General features: G+C 37.4%; 2 protein-coding genes and 1 long non-coding RNA gene across 8 annotated transcripts in view; 2 read left to right on the forward strand and 1 right to left on the reverse strand.

Annotated features, from left to right (window-relative positions):
• The window catches only part of LOC121340094 (serine/threonine-protein kinase Sgk3), a 55,419-nt gene extending 54,046 nt beyond the window's left edge, over positions 1-1,373 (forward strand). For all 5 annotated transcript variants that reach the window (XM_041412517.1, XM_041412515.1, XM_041412516.1 and 2 more), the window contains one exon: positions 446-1,373. In XM_041412517.1, the coding sequence (XP_041268451.1) occupies positions 446-616 (171 nt within the window). In that variant the 3' untranslated portion in view covers positions 617-1,373. The remainder of the gene's footprint in view (positions 1-445) is intronic.
• A 4,220-nt stretch (positions 1,374-5,593) lies between these two features.
• LOC121340098 lies at positions 5,594-12,014 on the reverse strand. 2 transcript variants are annotated; one of them, XR_005953259.1, is made up of 5 exons: positions 11,889-12,014; positions 9,901-10,103; positions 7,312-7,423; positions 7,022-7,216; positions 5,594-5,693 (listed from the first exon to the last, which is right to left on the reverse strand). It is a non-coding gene; the product is annotated as an uncharacterized LOC121340098 (long non-coding RNA). The 2 variants fall into 2 exon arrangements; XR_005953258.1 differs by having other exon boundaries at positions 7,312-7,485.
• MCMDC2 (minichromosome maintenance domain containing 2) lies at positions 5,677-15,203 on the forward strand. The gene is made up of 14 exons (XM_041412520.1): positions 5,677-5,786; positions 5,873-6,003; positions 6,096-6,155; positions 6,466-6,661; positions 7,618-7,740; positions 7,907-8,014; positions 9,303-9,431; positions 9,952-10,183; positions 11,839-12,044; positions 12,331-12,497; positions 12,831-13,007; positions 13,670-13,812; positions 14,335-14,444; positions 14,934-15,203. Exons 1-14 carry the CDS (start codon positions 5,687-5,689, stop codon positions 15,098-15,100), a joined length of 2,049 nt encoding a protein of 682 aa, XP_041268454.1. The 5' UTR covers positions 5,677-5,686; the 3' UTR covers positions 15,101-15,203.
• The last annotated feature ends 620 nt before the right edge of the window (positions 15,204-15,823 follow it).

The following is a 15,823-nucleotide window of genomic DNA, read 5'->3' on the forward strand; positions in this document are numbered from 1 at the left end:
GGGAGTGGCGATGGTGTTAGAGTTTGCATCTCAGATCACACATCACGGAATATTCTGAGTTGAAAGGGACCCACAAGGATCATCAAGACCAGCTTTTAAGCGAATGCCCCATATGGGGACTGGATCCATAAACTTGGTGCTCCTAGCACCATGCTCTAACCACCTGAGCTAATCTCCCTAAGAGAGACTTTTTTCATATTTTTTAGGTTTACTGGATCATTAAGAATGTAGGATTTGGTCAAAACTCCAACCTCAATTAAAAAAACCCAGCCTTTTAATACCTATTTTCAGAGATGGAGTGATGTGCCTCCTTAAATTTCTTTGCTTAAATAGAATATAACAAGAAAATAGATAGCCTTGAGAGTTAAATTTGGAATCTCTAGGACAAGCACAAGTTTAAAACACTGTATTAATTTGATGACTGACAGATCTTTCTGTTTTCTAGGTTGGACCAGACGATATTGGGAATTTTGATGCAGTGTTCACAGAAGAAATGGTTCCATACTCAGTTTGTGTTTCTTCTGACTACAACATTGTTAATGCCAGTGTCCTAGAGGCAGATGATGCATTTGTGGGATTTTCTTACGCACCACCCTCTGAAGATGGGTTTTCCTAGGGACTTAGAAGCCAAGAGTGGTTTGGAAGTCTTGGGTTGAACTGAAATGTTAGGGTTATGGACACATTCCAAAATAGCGTAAATAGTGCCTCGTCTTGTATGTAGGTTTGAAACCTATGAACAAACTTTCTCTGCTGTATAGGAAGAATTTGGGCATTTTGGATGGCTTTCTTTGGGGTTTGAACTGTTTGTTCCTGCTGCAGAAAATATTTTTTAAAACCTTTAAAAAGCATTCTCTATGTATTTTTTAAGCAAAAACACTGACTGTTCTCCTCAATCCCTTTGAGTTTACATTCATACCTATCTAATTTGGCTGGCACAAACAGCAGCAAATTTAGTAAATTTATAAATGCTTTTGTACTTATTTACAGTGACTTTGTGCTTGAATTGTAACTATGCAAATTGTCTTTTGTATATCCTGGTTTAAAAAAAGTTAAATGTTTTCCCTGTTACCAGTTTGGAGTATGTGTTAATTTACCTGTCAGCACTTAAATGATACATGTTGAGGACCAAGATTCTTAAAGGACTTCTGCAGAACAAAAACTTGGTCACATAAAACTGGATTGTTGCTCTTGTACTTGCTGAAGTGTACCTATTGACTCAACTGGATTATCTGAGGTATGGGCGATTACTCAAAGCAAGGACAGAACAAATTAACTGGATTGATTTGATAACATTACTTATTACGTGTTCTACTTTTCTTTCTTCCCTGAGCTAAGTATGTCTATACTTCAACTACATTAAAAATATTTTTGGTTAAAGCTCTGCTTCTCCAAAGATCTAATATGCAATAATCATGGTTACTTTAAAAGTAAGTCAGTTAGCTTTGACATTTTGGGGGTGGGTGGTGAGATGATCATGCCAAATATTAGGGATTTTTCTCACAGATTGGTAGTTTAAAACACTTTTATGTTCCAAATTGATTGTATTTCAATGCTCATAGCTACTTGTCTTTGTGTTTCAGTTTGCACCATTTTAAAATATTCACTTGATATTGGGGGGAAAATGTAAATTACACTGATGATTTTTAAAAATGTGAAAAGCTATTGTATTTCTCCTAACATACACTTGTATGGACAAACATAATTCTGAACAATTTCTGTTTAAGGAAATTTTTTTTAAATAATGCAAAAATTGACTGCAGTTACAGTGTATAAAAGGCATATAATGGTAGTAGTTTTATTATATATATTACTTGTAAATAACAACTTATTTTTGTCTGTTACTCCAAAAATGTTCAGTGTTTTTTGTTCACAAATAGATTCAGTTAAATGCCTTGATTTGAGAGAAGTCTGGTAAGGTACTGATACATCACAATGATACATAAATTGAATGAATATTACATAAATTTCAGTATCTAAGTCACATTGGTGTTTTTTGCAAAATAAGCAGCTAAAATAAATATACTGTGTCAAGATCTGATAAGAATTGAGAACCTAGGGGGAGAGGGTGTATCAAATCATAATTATTTTGAAATAAATGTTACATCAATACATTACAAAAGTTAAACAGGATTCCTTGCTTATCTCAAGGAGCATCTCCTAGAGCACAGTCTCCTGCATAGCGGTTAAGTGATGCTTAGCAGTTGCTACATGAGGTTTTGGAAGGAGTGATTGGCTAAAAAGTAAGAATTGACATTGGCAGCGGAGGAAGGAGGGAACTGTATCATTTGTGGGAGCAGAATGGTGGCTTGGCACTCATTTTCTATAGTTCTTTTCTGCAAGGGTTGAAAAAAGCTGTTCAGGACAACCAATAACTACATGAATAGTTTCCTTGGCATTAAAATAATTTGGAAGTAACAGCCCTGGGGTTTTTAAGTTGGGGGTAGTGGGAGGAGGTTGTCAGTATTTTTGGTTTTTGGGGTTTAGTGATTTGATTTGTTTGGTTTGTTGGTTTTTTGTTTGGTTTTTGTTGTTTCGGTTTTTTTAAACATGGCTTGCTAATGGACTGGGAAACAAATAGGTGGTATGAAAGGAAGTATCCATTCTCATACTGAATTTTTAGTGTGTATGCTCCTGAAATTATTGTATAATTATGTGGCTACTGTAACTGCCTTCTCTTTATGGCAAGGAGGTACAGTGCTGTAGAGGGATGGGAAGGACAGGGAATACTTGAGAAATTATTGTTGGAACTAGCACCCTTTTTAATTTTTGTCTTGAATTCCAAGACATTCATACCTAGGTGCCTGACTGGATGAAGGGTTTTGGTTTTTTTGGGTTCTTTTTTGTGTCAGAATTCAGGGGTTCTTTTGTTTAAAAAAATATTGTGGCAGTTGAAGTTATTTCTGGGAGAGCAGCTTAATAATTGCTTATTAAGCTTTTTCCTTCAGCAAAGTCTGCCTTTTTGGCAAAGTGTGAATGTGTTCAGCACATCACTTGAGGTACGTAAGTTCTTTGAACTAAAGGTTAAGAGACTGTACAACATCAGGCAGTAAAGCCTCACAGTATTTCTGTACCCAATGCTCTTGTTCCACATCTCTGTGCATCCCATGAGGATGGTTTCCCAAGTAAGACGTGCATTTGGAGTGTTGTAGCTGCCTCACCCAGGGCTGAGCTATGAAAAGTGATACCTGAAAGACGCAGTAAAGCCTAGAGAGTGGTGGACCTGCACAGGAACCACTTGTGCTACTCCTTTCCTGTTTTGATAACAGAGGAAGGCAAAATCTGCCGTTTTGTTAGTGCAGGGGCTTTTGTTCTGCCTGTCTGTAGCAGAAGGGGATTGATTGTTGCTCCCCTTGCAGAGAGGGAGCCCAAGCCCCCCACGAGGAGCAGGCCTTTCTCCGGTGCTGTGGAGCCCGGGAGCCGTGCTGCTGCTGTGGTCTCCGATCTCTCGGTCTGAGGGGGGAACGAGAGACCACAGGAAAGATGGACTGACTGAAGAGCCCGATGCTTGTAAAAATGTGAACTGAAATACAACACAGAGTTCAGAGGTGCTCTCCTGGAGAGCTAAGTTTGGAAGTGTCTGCCATGCTAAAGGCAACAGTTAAATATGCAATGTGTATTAATGAGAGAAAATGGTTCTCTAAGTACGTGTGTGCTTTGCACACTGACAGAGCCATGTCCCGTGCCCAGTGCCCTGCCCGTGGGTGAAGGCAGTAGCTGTGTGGGGCCGAGGCGCCAGTCCCGGCGGTGGCCTCGGGGTTGGGGCAGCTGTGGGTGTGGGATGGGCTGGGAATTGCCTTTCCTGAGGCCTCGCACTGAGCACGGGCGCTGCCCCTGCGCGGCCGAGCCCTGTGGGCCGTGGTTCTCCCTGCGCCGCCGGCTGAGGGGGCGGCACCGGGAGCGCCGTACCGCCACTGCCGAGCCCTCGCTGCCGAGCCCTCGCTGCCGAGCCCTCGCTGCCGAGCCCTCGCTGCCGCCCCGTACAGGGCGGCCTCGCCTCCGCCGCGGGAACAAGGAGCGGCGTCGCGGCCCCGCGGGGCTGAGGGCAGGCAGCCCGGGCCCCGCGGTGCCCGCTGCTGCCGACCCAGCGGCGCCGGGGAGAACGGGGGGCAGGAAGCCTGGTGAACAACTGGTGGGGAGGTCTGTGAGGCAGGGGTGCCGATGGCATGGAAGCTGAAGCCAGGCAGGAGATGCTGATGTGCCGAGTCACACCTGGAGTGGGGTCAGCTGGCTGTGGGGACACTGGCGAACACCATCACCCTGGTCGGGCTTTATTTTCCGAAGCTTAGGCGCTGGCTGCTCAGTGCACAATGCTCAGTCTTCCCTATCATATGTGGTGTCCTGCGTATCCAGCCCGGGTAACAGGATCCAGGGACATACAGTGGATCTATGCGTGTACATTTCTTTAAGCCGTTCTTGCTGAATATTTCAAGGGATGGAATAGTAATCGCTCAGCAGTAATCCCAAAGACACAAACGGGTGTGGGCGGGAACCCCTATTATAAATTGTCTTTTAACTTGTGCCTTTAATTTATTACTTCAGGCATTATACACGTTTCAGACCACAGTGTACAGGTCTCAGGCCACAGAGTTTACTGAAGTTGTGCTGAAATCCAGTTACTTCTCTTGGATGTTGATCTGTTTGTCCTCCCAAAGTCATTTCTGTGAACTCCTACAGGGAATCTCTCATATGCTGTGAGCTTTGATCCCTCATCAGCTCAGTAATTCCCTGTCCTATCCTTTACCAGGCAGCTGTCTTATTTTTGAAGATTCGAGTGTTGTTTCATATTGGTCATCTACAGAGAGAACTAAGGACATTTTGCAGAAGAAAATACGAAAGACATTGAAACAGATGCATATATACAAAATACCATATTTTGGCCTTAGTAATTCTCCTTCTAAATTCTGCAAAGTAGTGCTTCATGGTACAAGACTCTACTCTTAAAAAAAAAAAGAAAAATATGTGAGTAATACACAATGAAAATCACACTAAAGAGAAAGGTCAGTCAAAAACCAAACCAAAACCGTAGCTGTAAAAGCTTTACTAGTGGGAATCAGAATTGAAGGTCTGTGTACATGCATGGAAGTAAGTGCAAGATCAGCACCTTAAGTGGGTGCTACAGGAGATCACAGCAGGGTAGGAAAGTCAGATTTTAAGAAAAGGGATGTTGCCCAGTTTCACACTTTTAACAGCTATGACAGACTTCTCAAATAAGGGAGATAAAATTTTAAGAATTACTTTTGATAGACTGATTAAAAATTCTACAGGGGAGGTTAAATTAAACAGGGACTTTAATTTCATGGGTTAGGGAATTAGGAGAGTGAAATAATTCACCAAAATTTTGATAGACTGATTAAAAAATCTACAGGGGAGGTTAAATTAAACAGATTTAATTTCATGGGTTAGGGAATTAGGAGAGTGAAATAATTCACCAAAGAAATGAAAACACTAGAGCATTCTTCAGAAATTTACTCTAGAAATAGAGTATGTGTCAGTCATTGGAAAGAGCTTTGAACTGAATTTTAAAAATCCTTCAAGAATTGCCTAGCATGAAAAAGAGACTATTTTAATTTTGTGTGGCTTTGTTAGTACGTACCTTTATTATTACTGTTACAGCATGGCCAGTGCTACCAGCATTTCTTCATGGTTTATTCCCACAGTTGGATAAAGTGTGCAAAGATCTTGGAAGATGGATCCTGAAATACAGAAGATGAAGGAAGTTGTCCTTGTCTACCTTGACAGAAGCGGTGGCCTTCAGAAATTTGTGCATGATTGCAAAAAATACAACGGTATTACTCAATACACAGTCTGTTGAATTGATACATAATGTTATGTTAACAAATCCATTATTTTAAAATACCTTTTGTTCTTACAGACTCAAAACAAAGTTATGCTGTTTATCGTTTCGTAATTTCAATTAATCCTTCTGACGTTGCTGAATTGGATGCAACTCTTGGAAACTATATTCTTCATAATCCCCTACAAGCTGCACAGATTTTTCAGTCAGTAAGTGTATAATAGATGAGCAGACAAAAGTGCATCATGTAAATTTTAACAAGATTTTCATTTTTTTAAATGAAGTTATTTTTCCATCACAGGTATGCTTTGTAGCTATTAAGACATTATCATTAATTGAACAATTACAGACAGAAGCCCAGGTAAGTCTACATTGGTTTTCTCCATTTAGATCTTGAATCTTCTAAGTATAGTGAAATATTAACAAATATTGTTGTATTAAGTTTTCATTTTCCCTTTGGTTGCAGTATTATTTATGATTAAAAATAGCTGGAAGTCTCACCCTACTACATTGCAATTGTGAGATTAATTAATATGAAACCTAGTTACTCTTCATGTGTTTCTGAAATTTTTCAAGTTATATATCACATTGTGTGTTTGTCTATGAAAAGTAAAGCAGTTTTAAATAAAAATATGGTTTTATGATATTAATGCTATCGTGTCTCTTGCTAGATCAGTATATTGCTGAGACCAACACATTTGCCACCTTTACCGAGTTATGTTCTGAGTCTTTCTGCATATCCCTTTAATCACACATCTCAAAGATTTTATATGTCTGAAGGGATAGTGATTGCAATGGGAACTGTAACAAAATACACACAAGGAGCAAGATTTCTTTGTACTGAGGAAACCTGTCCATTCTCTGAAGGTAGTAAGAAATATAAAAATTAATCAGTAGTATTTCAAAAGCTTTTAAATAAATTTGGTAATAAGACATTAAAAACCTAGCCTAACAAAGGTATTTTCCTATATAGTTTTATTATGCATACATTTTTGTAATGAACAGAGCAGGATTTGTGTTAATTGAAAGGAGTGGACTTGCTCAGCATTATTAAATGTTTTGGAAGAACAGCTATGCCAGCAGTCCCTTTTCCTTATGCTGAAGATCGTTTATAGGAGAAAACATAAGTCACGTGTAGAACTTGAACATATTTAATACCTTAAATAACTTAATACTTAAATATCTTAAATAGCAATAAAATATCTCAAAAGTAAATAAGCTACATACCTTTTTCCTTGGAAACTGTTTGTCTATAAAAAAATACCACAGAACAAGCAAAAGCTTCTGGCATAGAACAAGTGGTGCTTTGATGAGTAGCCGGCTTCTGTGGAACGACTGCTTGGAGTAGCATTACTGAGCTGCTTGCCCCGTTGCAGAGAGAGGCCCTAAGGCACTACTTTTAAGGCTGTTTTTTTGCTTCTTCTGTAAGAGACCGCACAGACACAAAAGAGATGCAAAATCCCAAAGTTTGGAGACTGCAGTTTAAGTCACACAGACATCTTTACGAGGACACGTACCTCTCATAGTGACTATCCATATGTCATTCCCACGCCAGGCAGAAGTGGCTCACTCCTCAAGAAAGGCCTGCCAAGCTGTTCATTTTGGGAATGTGCAGTGGGAAGCTGCCATCTCGTGGCCAAACACAGTAAATTAGATGGGTTATTTTAGTGGCATATGTAAGGGAGGCTCATCTGAACAAACAAGTAATAAATGTAGAATTTCACTATCCAGTATTTTAATTGCTTCTGTTCTTCATGGGAAATTTAAAACTAAAGCTATGCCCTCCTTTTAAATGGTTGGTAAATTATTGCCTTTTATTTTAGGGTTTAGGTGCATCAGAGTGCATTGTCCTGGAGCTACAGAGTCTGCTACAGTGAGGACTGATTTTGTGTGTACCTTGTGTTCTTCACCACTGCAGGAAGACATGAAATTTAGAGTACTTGGTGGTAGGATCTATGTAATCTTACTTCTAGATCTGGTCGTTTCCTACTTCTGTTATACAACAAGCAAACAAAATACTTAAGTGGAAAAAGCCCACTTAAAATACACCAGTCTTTTAAAAAGAGATGTTTTCAATAGAATTAACCTTTTTCTTTGCCTTTGTTTTGAAAGATAAACAAATAGTTGAAATGATTGATGCTAAAATTCTGAATGCTTTGAAAGGATATTCCATTGATAAATCACACTTTAGGATTCAGGCATTTACATTGTTCTTGAGAGGTAAGCTGAACTTCAGAGTTCTGTCAAAATGTTTTAGAATTGATCTATAATAATACCTTGCAATTGTAGCTCTATTTTTTTTTCTTTTTCTAAAATGGTGAAAGTCATTATTTACATTGCAGTTCTTTCTGTGCTACTCCCCTTAATTATGAATTAATTAATTATAAAAAATAGCTAGGTGACAAAGCAGTGTGCACAGGTGATTGCGGAGTGTACATAGAAAAATTCTGGTGTTACTTTTACACCTCCATTTAATTAAAATCCGCTGGCCAGCTCAGCAGTGCATCATTCTAACTGTTGCCTGTTTTTTCCTCCTTTCTACTTCCTTTGGTCATGCTGTTCTCTACTAACTTCATGTATATTTAACATCCTTCCTCAATCTAGCTGTTTTCCACATTCCATCAGGATTTTTGGCTTCTACTACCACTGCCATCCACCACAAACATTAAATGATTTCTAATGTTAATATATAACTAAAATCACAACTCAGCAATGTACTTCCATTAATTCTTAAGACCCCCAAAAAACACGGAGACAAGCAACAAAAAATCCTCATCCATTTCAAAAGTCTATGGAATTATATGGTTCATTTATTGAAAACTAAATAGAAAGAATGAGTAGTAGTAAAATTGTAATAAAAATTTATAGAACAATCTATGGTCAAGATACTGAGAGTTGCATGCAGTAAATTTCTGCTGGCTCTAGTGCTCAGTGTGCTTACACTGTTTCTCAGGCTGAGATTGAGATCTGGTTGGATCTAATTCTCATTTTCAAAAAATAAATGGGATTTGGTTTCTTAAGGTGCACAGAAATATAAAGGTTCACAAAGCTATTTGTGGGTCTTTTTGAAATCTGTGTAGTTTGGATCTCCTTTTTATGGTGTTGTGTTTTTTCTCTGACATTTTATAGGACATATGTCCTATAATGATATTGTGACTGATAATGGTGATGCCACAAACTTCAGAGTAGGAAATATACTTGCAAAAAACTATCCATTTGCTTTTCAATGCAGGACTAAATGCATTGTCATTTTTCTTTATCATGAAATTTATTTTCCCTAACCTGCTGTGCCTTCCTTATCTTTTGCACTAAATAATTAAAATTGTATGTTTCATTTTATTCTAGTCCATTATTAATCTGGCCTCCAGCTGTTTTCTGCCAATGTTAAAACATAAAATCAAACGTTCAGAATGTGTAGAAGTTTTCTGACCATGTCTTTAAAACTGTTTCTATGCCCTAACATATCTGTAGCTTTGCCCCCCTGCACTTAGTTTTTTATTATTTGCAGATGAACTGGCCAATAAAATGACAATAGGAAACCACTACAGGATTATAGGAATTCCAGCTTGTGTACATAACGGCCTACAAATGACTGCATGTATAGAAGTCAATAGTGTACAGCTCTATAAACCAAATGGTAAGAAAGTTCCATTAAAATTGACTTAAACCTTGGAAAACCTCCTAGAAAAAAATCTTGAGAATTAGCAGTGTTTTTTATTATCTAGAGGTCCAGAATATAAAACCACTCAGGGACTTTCCTCTTACAGTCTGAAATGTGTACTTGCTGTTATTTGAGAATATCTGCTTTTGCCCGCTTTCCATACATTGGCAAACTCCCTAATTATGTAGTATTTCTTCAACTTCTCTTTCCATCTTCTCCTATCCATTGGAAAGTACGTTGTAATCATATAAAATGAACCTGATATTTCAGTTTGTTTTCCCTTTCTTATTGCAATCAATTCTAACAGATCATGTCTGCTACCTTTTTACAAGCAAAATTAACAGTGTCAGATGCTTAAATTCTGAATTTGTGCTTAATATAAAGATGTATTTGTTCTTGGTAAGCTTTTGTATCAAGAATTCAATGGTGATTTGTTCTAACTTACCTGCACAGGTTTCTTTAATGTGTTTGTTCACCTGTACTTTGTTTCCATTAGGTCCTTCTTTTGTCAGTGACAATTTTAAGCATCTGCTCTCACTGACTTCAAGTTCACGCTGGAGGTTTAGTGCTGTCCTGGCCAACATCTTTGCTTCTCAAGTTGTTCCACCAGGCACTTACAATACTCTTAAACTTGCAATATTGCTGAGTCTAGTACAGACATGTGAAAAAGAAAATGCAGATTATCTGGATCTCTTGATTATGACAAGTGACACGCTAGTAATTGACAGGTAAAGAGATTCCTTTCTTTTTTCACCTAAATTAGAATTTAAAATCTAGTCTTTTTAAAGATTATAGGATTGGTCTTACATGAAGAGCTAGAGTCTTTGTTTTAAAAGAATATACAAGGCTCCAGCTTAGTTAAGTACTCAATTTTTATCCCTTGGACATTTTTGTTTCTTTCACGTAACTCGAGATCAGAACTTCATTAATTGTAAAATCTCCTAAAACTCTTGTAAGAGTACAGTAAGAATATAACACTAGCACTGTTTTGTAGAGCTCAGATAAAAGCTCGTTCTCCTAAAATCAAAACTGAAGGCTGTCCCAGAAGCTGGTAACAAAAAAAAAAAAAAAGCTCATATTTTCAAACCTTGTGTCAATGTAAGCTCTCTCATCACTGATTCCCAGCTATCAGCCTTTTGAATAATTAAGCAGTGTATAAATAGATACTTACATTTTTATCTCTTTTTCACAAAAGCCATTCAAATATGGTATCAGAATTCAAATGCATCTTTACACATAACCATAAATCTGCTTGTTGTTATCTTTCAATATTTTTCACTATGCATTTTATGTATTTACCTATTTCATGCAACAATAAACTGTTAACACAATTTTACATACACTGCAGAAAAATACAATATGCTCAGATTTACATTAATTTAAGCAAGATTACTTTCTCCTTTCATAACTTAAGATCTCTGAAAGGGGCATGGATTTTATTTTCACTTGGAAGCTATTCAACCAATTAATTAATATTTTTTGTTGTGCAAAAATCCCAAAACTTTGACCTTTTTAAAATTTAGTTGTAGGAATTATTAGTTCAAATTTTTAAAAACATGAACTGCAAATTTCTTTTCTCCCAGTTTAAGATTTCATAAGACAAACAGCAGTTCAGTGTTTTAAGAATCAAAACATCTGGTTAATATTAAAGTTGCACACTGTAAATCATCATTGATATTGTAATTTGTACTGTCTTTCATGTGCACAGTATTCACTATAAGCAGCCTGTCAAAGTAGGCATTTCCTACATATTTCCATTGGTGCAATACCTATTTACTAATTCTTACTAATTTTACTTAGTAATTTTCTCCCAGGTCATATTAGTGGGGCAAACCATACTCTGACATCTTAAAATCATTAAGAGCCTTTGATTGTAGAACCAGAGAGACAATTTGCAACCTCCCTGTGCCAAGGAACATAGTACAGGGGATGAAAAAGATTTTTTATAGCCTCTTTCTCCAAAAGAATTGGAGGGGAGTGTGTAACTCAGGAAGGCAGAGCTTGCAAGTTCCAGCCTTTTCATTTTTCCCAGATGGCCAGAATTACTAATCCTCTAAACTTTTAAATCGCTGGAAAAGTTTCTGTAGAATAGAAAGAGGAGTTAACAATGTGGGGTTACATTACAAGACAACTTTGATTTCCTAGGATTCACTTCTGCAACCCATGATTTGCCACATGTTTAATCCTTAAGAAATAGTGTCTTGACAACAGCTATTAGAAAGCAGGCTTGATGAACCTTTTGTATTTAAACAATTAGTTTTGATGCTGGTTTCATGTTAAGGATTTTTTGTTGTTTTTTTAAGTGTGTCTTAATACTTATCAAGTTTTTTTAGAAGTTAATAATTTAACAATTTATGACTGACAGAATTATTTAATCCTCCAGGCTTCTGAATTACAGCTTATGTCTTCTGCCCCGTGGCATACGACACCCACCTTCCAGTGACATTTTTCCTTCTGTGTCCAAAGATAAACACGGAACTGGAAGTGCCAGTATTCAAGCCTGCAGCGCTGTGCTGGCCAAGGGTGGCATCTGTTACATAGGAGACTTAAGTTCATATAAAAAGGATAAACTTGAACTTCTACAGTCTGGTAATCTCCCACCTCCTAACAAATGAGGGGACAGAAGTAAACAAGTATGCAAATTCAAGGCTAGGTTTGTTCCCCAGCTTATGGCCCTCAAATGCTGCAAAAATCTCTACGCTGTTTTTAATTGGTCTGTGTAAGACACAAGGACAAAAAAGCCAGGGTCCTGTAAATTTATATCTGCTACACTACAGACATTCATTAATCATGACTGATTTCAGATGTGTGTGGGGCTAGAATTTATAGCTAAGCTAAATCCATCACGTAACTGATGAATTTTGTCTTGTCCTAGTGCTAGAGAGCAGAACAACAACAGTATTTATTCCTGGGAAGAAGTATGGAGAAGAGGCTGACCAACAAGTTACTGTTTCAGTTCAGACCAACTTTTGGTCCTTTGTAGATGTGGACTCTTCCTCAAAGAAACATATACAAAAGGAGAACTTTCTAATTGGACAGATGGTAAAGCACGTGCCTTGCTATGAGAGGAACTGTGCCATAGCTGTCGCTGGTGTTTATTTCCACCAATAATGAAAACAATAAAACTTGTTAGCATTTCCCAGAAAGTCACAACTTAAGTAACTTTAAATCAAGTATCTTCTAAAATGAGATAGCTTTCCCAAAAATGTAGGTGTCATTCAAACAACATTTTACCAAGTGGTACAGGTAATTCATTAGATAATCTTGCAGTATAAGTGGATATGGGATATTTCAGATATAAAACACTGTGATGCTTCTTTAAGTCAAAAGCCCAAAATAAAGTAGATGTTTTCTTTCTATGGATCTTTTCTTTAGGATGTGAGTTTGATTCCAGTTAACCTTGTAGATGGTTTTGGGCTCTTGATCTACAATGAGTTTCCCTCCTGTCGCCTGTCTTCTCCTGTTGTACATCATACCTTGAAAAAAGCCATTAATCCTGAAGCCATGCTGTACAAAGTCTCACAGCAGTTCAGAACACAGGATTATGAGGAGGTAACAAATTATACGAGAGGCATTATATTTGTGAATATCTTACTGGGTTTGGCATCAGAAAGTTCCCTCTGCTGTCTGCTTACTTTTAATAATTACTTTCCACCCTTTCCCCCACATTTCCACTAGCACCATTTGGATCATTGACAAAAGCAGCTTCAGATCTTGAAAAGGGTCAGTATAATAAATACAGTTTGAGAGTGCTTCTGGAAAACATACTAACAGTTATACAGAGAACAGATCTCCAATATCTGTTTTTGACCAAAAGGTTTTCAACCAGTAGATGTTAACATTGAATTCTAATTAAATTGTCAATAGTTATAGCGTAACAGATGATTCCCACTTGGAAGTGTTCAAGGCTAGGCTGGACAGGGCTCTGAGCCACTTGGTCTAGTGGAAAGTGCCCCATTGGAGTAAAGTTGTAATGGAATAATCTTCCAACCCAAACCATTCTCTAATATTTTTACTATCCAAGATGTGTCCCTATTATCATCTTTCATATTTTTTTTTTATTCAGTATAGCCAAATGGTGACAACTGTCTTTACTAGTAAAGCTATTGCTAGAATATATGGTATTACTAGGCCATTGGTATATGAAAAGGTGTGAAAAAAGGTAAATTCCTTATTTTCCTGTTCAATATTTAAAATGTATGCCTTCTCTCTAGTTTATTTTGCATGCTAGGAATCTTCATGTTGAACTGAGTTCAGAAGCAGAAAGTCTCATTCAGGGCTACTATCTTGCAAGTCGCAGGGTGAGAAGAGATTCCATTCACGGATCAACGTTATCAGCCTCTGCACTAAAAATTCTGTACGTCCTACTTTCCATTTTCAAAGAGAAATTGTGCTAATCTGCTCAGGAGCTTGTTTAATACGTTCAAGCATAAATAATCTTACTATTTATGAATGCCATTTATTTTATATTTTGACACTGCTAAAAGAAAGTTCAAACAACTTTGCCAGGCAAAAAAAAACAAAACAAAACAAACAAAAAAAACCAACAAAAAAACAAAACCAAACCAACCCAGCCATTTATAACACATGTATCATTATTAAAGCTATCAAGGGGAAAAAAAAAAAAAGGATTTAAATATATACAGCTTTATTATGGGAGCAAAAGAAGTATTAATGGAACATGCCGAGTTCCACTTTTTAACACAAAAAGTTCATGCATAATATGTATTTTGTCAGTGATAAGTGTAACCACACAGCTGAAGTATGAGAAAAACCACCCCACTTTTAATTTATGCAAGTGTTTGACACAGGGCAATACACATTGCACTCATGCCTGCAGTTATTTTTCATTTCTGACATGCTTGTATTGATCTCTCAGGATTTCACTGGCTAAGGCTCATGCCAAGCTCAGTTTAAGGCAGACAGTACTTGAGGAAGATGCAGTGATTGCAGTCTTGTTACTGGAGTCATCGCTGACCCTAAAACACGGTAAGTAACACACAACAGCTCCATAGTGCTTGGGTGCATCACTGTCACATTTGTCAGTCTGAAAAAATTCAAAAATGCTACATCCATTGATTGCAATAGCAGGTAATTTCAAATCAAAATCCAGAACTTCCACTGAGGATGGGTCCTGGAGGAGTCTGTCAGCTTGTCTCAGTGCTGTATGTAATGATGTAATGAGGCCACAGACCAGCACCAAGTCTGTCCTTCATACTGGTTTATTTAAGGCATTGCCCCTCTAACACCGGCTCAGGTTAAACTAAGGGCAGATTTCCCTCCCTGGGAAAACCAAAAACAAGGGTTGGAGGTTTTTTGGTTTATTAAGCATCAGTCATACTTGTTCACAGATTTGGAAGCAAGGCAAGAATTATGATCTAGGACTGTATTACTACGCAATTTGCATCACAGCTCTTTTTTTCCCCTCAAAGTACTGGCAAATATCAAGTCTTATAGCCTAATTTCTTCTTTGCCTAGGCACATCTGCATTATGTGTAGCACCCAATCCTGTATTTCCATTTGACCTCAGTGATGAAAACTCCCTGCAACAGAGAGATATTTACCTCATGCAGTGTCACCATCAGCTGCTGAAGTTTATTGCTGCCTATAGCCCAGGAATTCACATTAACACTAATGAAGAGTAAAAACTCCACTCTAAGTAAAGCCTGAGGCTTTGGCTTTTTGAGAGACTAAAAAAAAAATCCAAAAAAATTAGAAATCCAAAATTACTAAAAAACAGAAGACAGTTCAGTGTTTTGGCTTTTTGAGAGACTACAGAAAAAAATAAAAAAAAATTACTAAAAAAAATCCAAATAAATTAGAAATCCAAAATTACTAAAAAACAGAAGACAGTTCAGTGATGTTTTACCAAGGAATAAAGCATAGCTGACAGGACTTGAATTACAAGTTTTGTGAGTTATTTGAAGGCAGCAGGGAAGTCTTCATCCTGGAAAGCCATGGCTTCAGAATACAGTCCCAACCAAACTTCTCTTCCTGGCTACCACTCTCCATTCACAGCTAAGCAAGGAGTGATTTAGGATTCAGGATTTTTAATGAGACTACAAGTAAAAATTAAACCACCAGAATCTAATGTTTCATTTCAGCTACCTGAATGCTGCAGTTTTTCTTGTTGCTTCCTTTCAAATGTATCACCCAAATGGTTAAGGAGTTTTAACATTAAAAATCTTCTTTTCATAGTTTAAGTCAGTCTTTACTTATTCATGGTGTACAGATTTTGAAATTTATTATAAAAGTATTACCATACTGCTTTTTCATGTTTTGTATCTTTTACACTACAGCAACACGAGATTAGACAAGGATGCCAGATGCTCCTGCAGCCAAAACCCAAACAAAACAAAAACGCCTAC

This window comes from Onychostruthus taczanowskii, unplaced genomic scaffold (genome assembly GCF_017590055.1).
Source record: "Onychostruthus taczanowskii isolate IOZ18803 unplaced genomic scaffold, ASM1759005v1 scaffold4, whole genome shotgun sequence".
Taxonomy (NCBI): domain Eukaryota; kingdom Metazoa; phylum Chordata; class Aves; order Passeriformes; family Passeridae; genus Onychostruthus; species Onychostruthus taczanowskii.

Bases quoted from the DNA above. Each gene is read 5' to 3' on its own strand.
- MCMDC2 (XM_041412520.1), top strand. From the start codon at position 5,687: ATGGATCCTGAAATACAGAAGATGAAGGAAGTTGTCCTTGTCTACCTT. The intron at 5,787-5,872 runs GTATTACTCAAT...TTGTTCTTACAG, and splicing joins TGATTGCAAAAAATACAACG to ACTCAAAACAAAGTTATGCT. The intron at 6,662-7,617 runs GTAGTAAGAAAT...CTTTTATTTTAG, and splicing joins AACCTGTCCATTCTCTGAAG to GGTTTAGGTGCATCAGAGTG.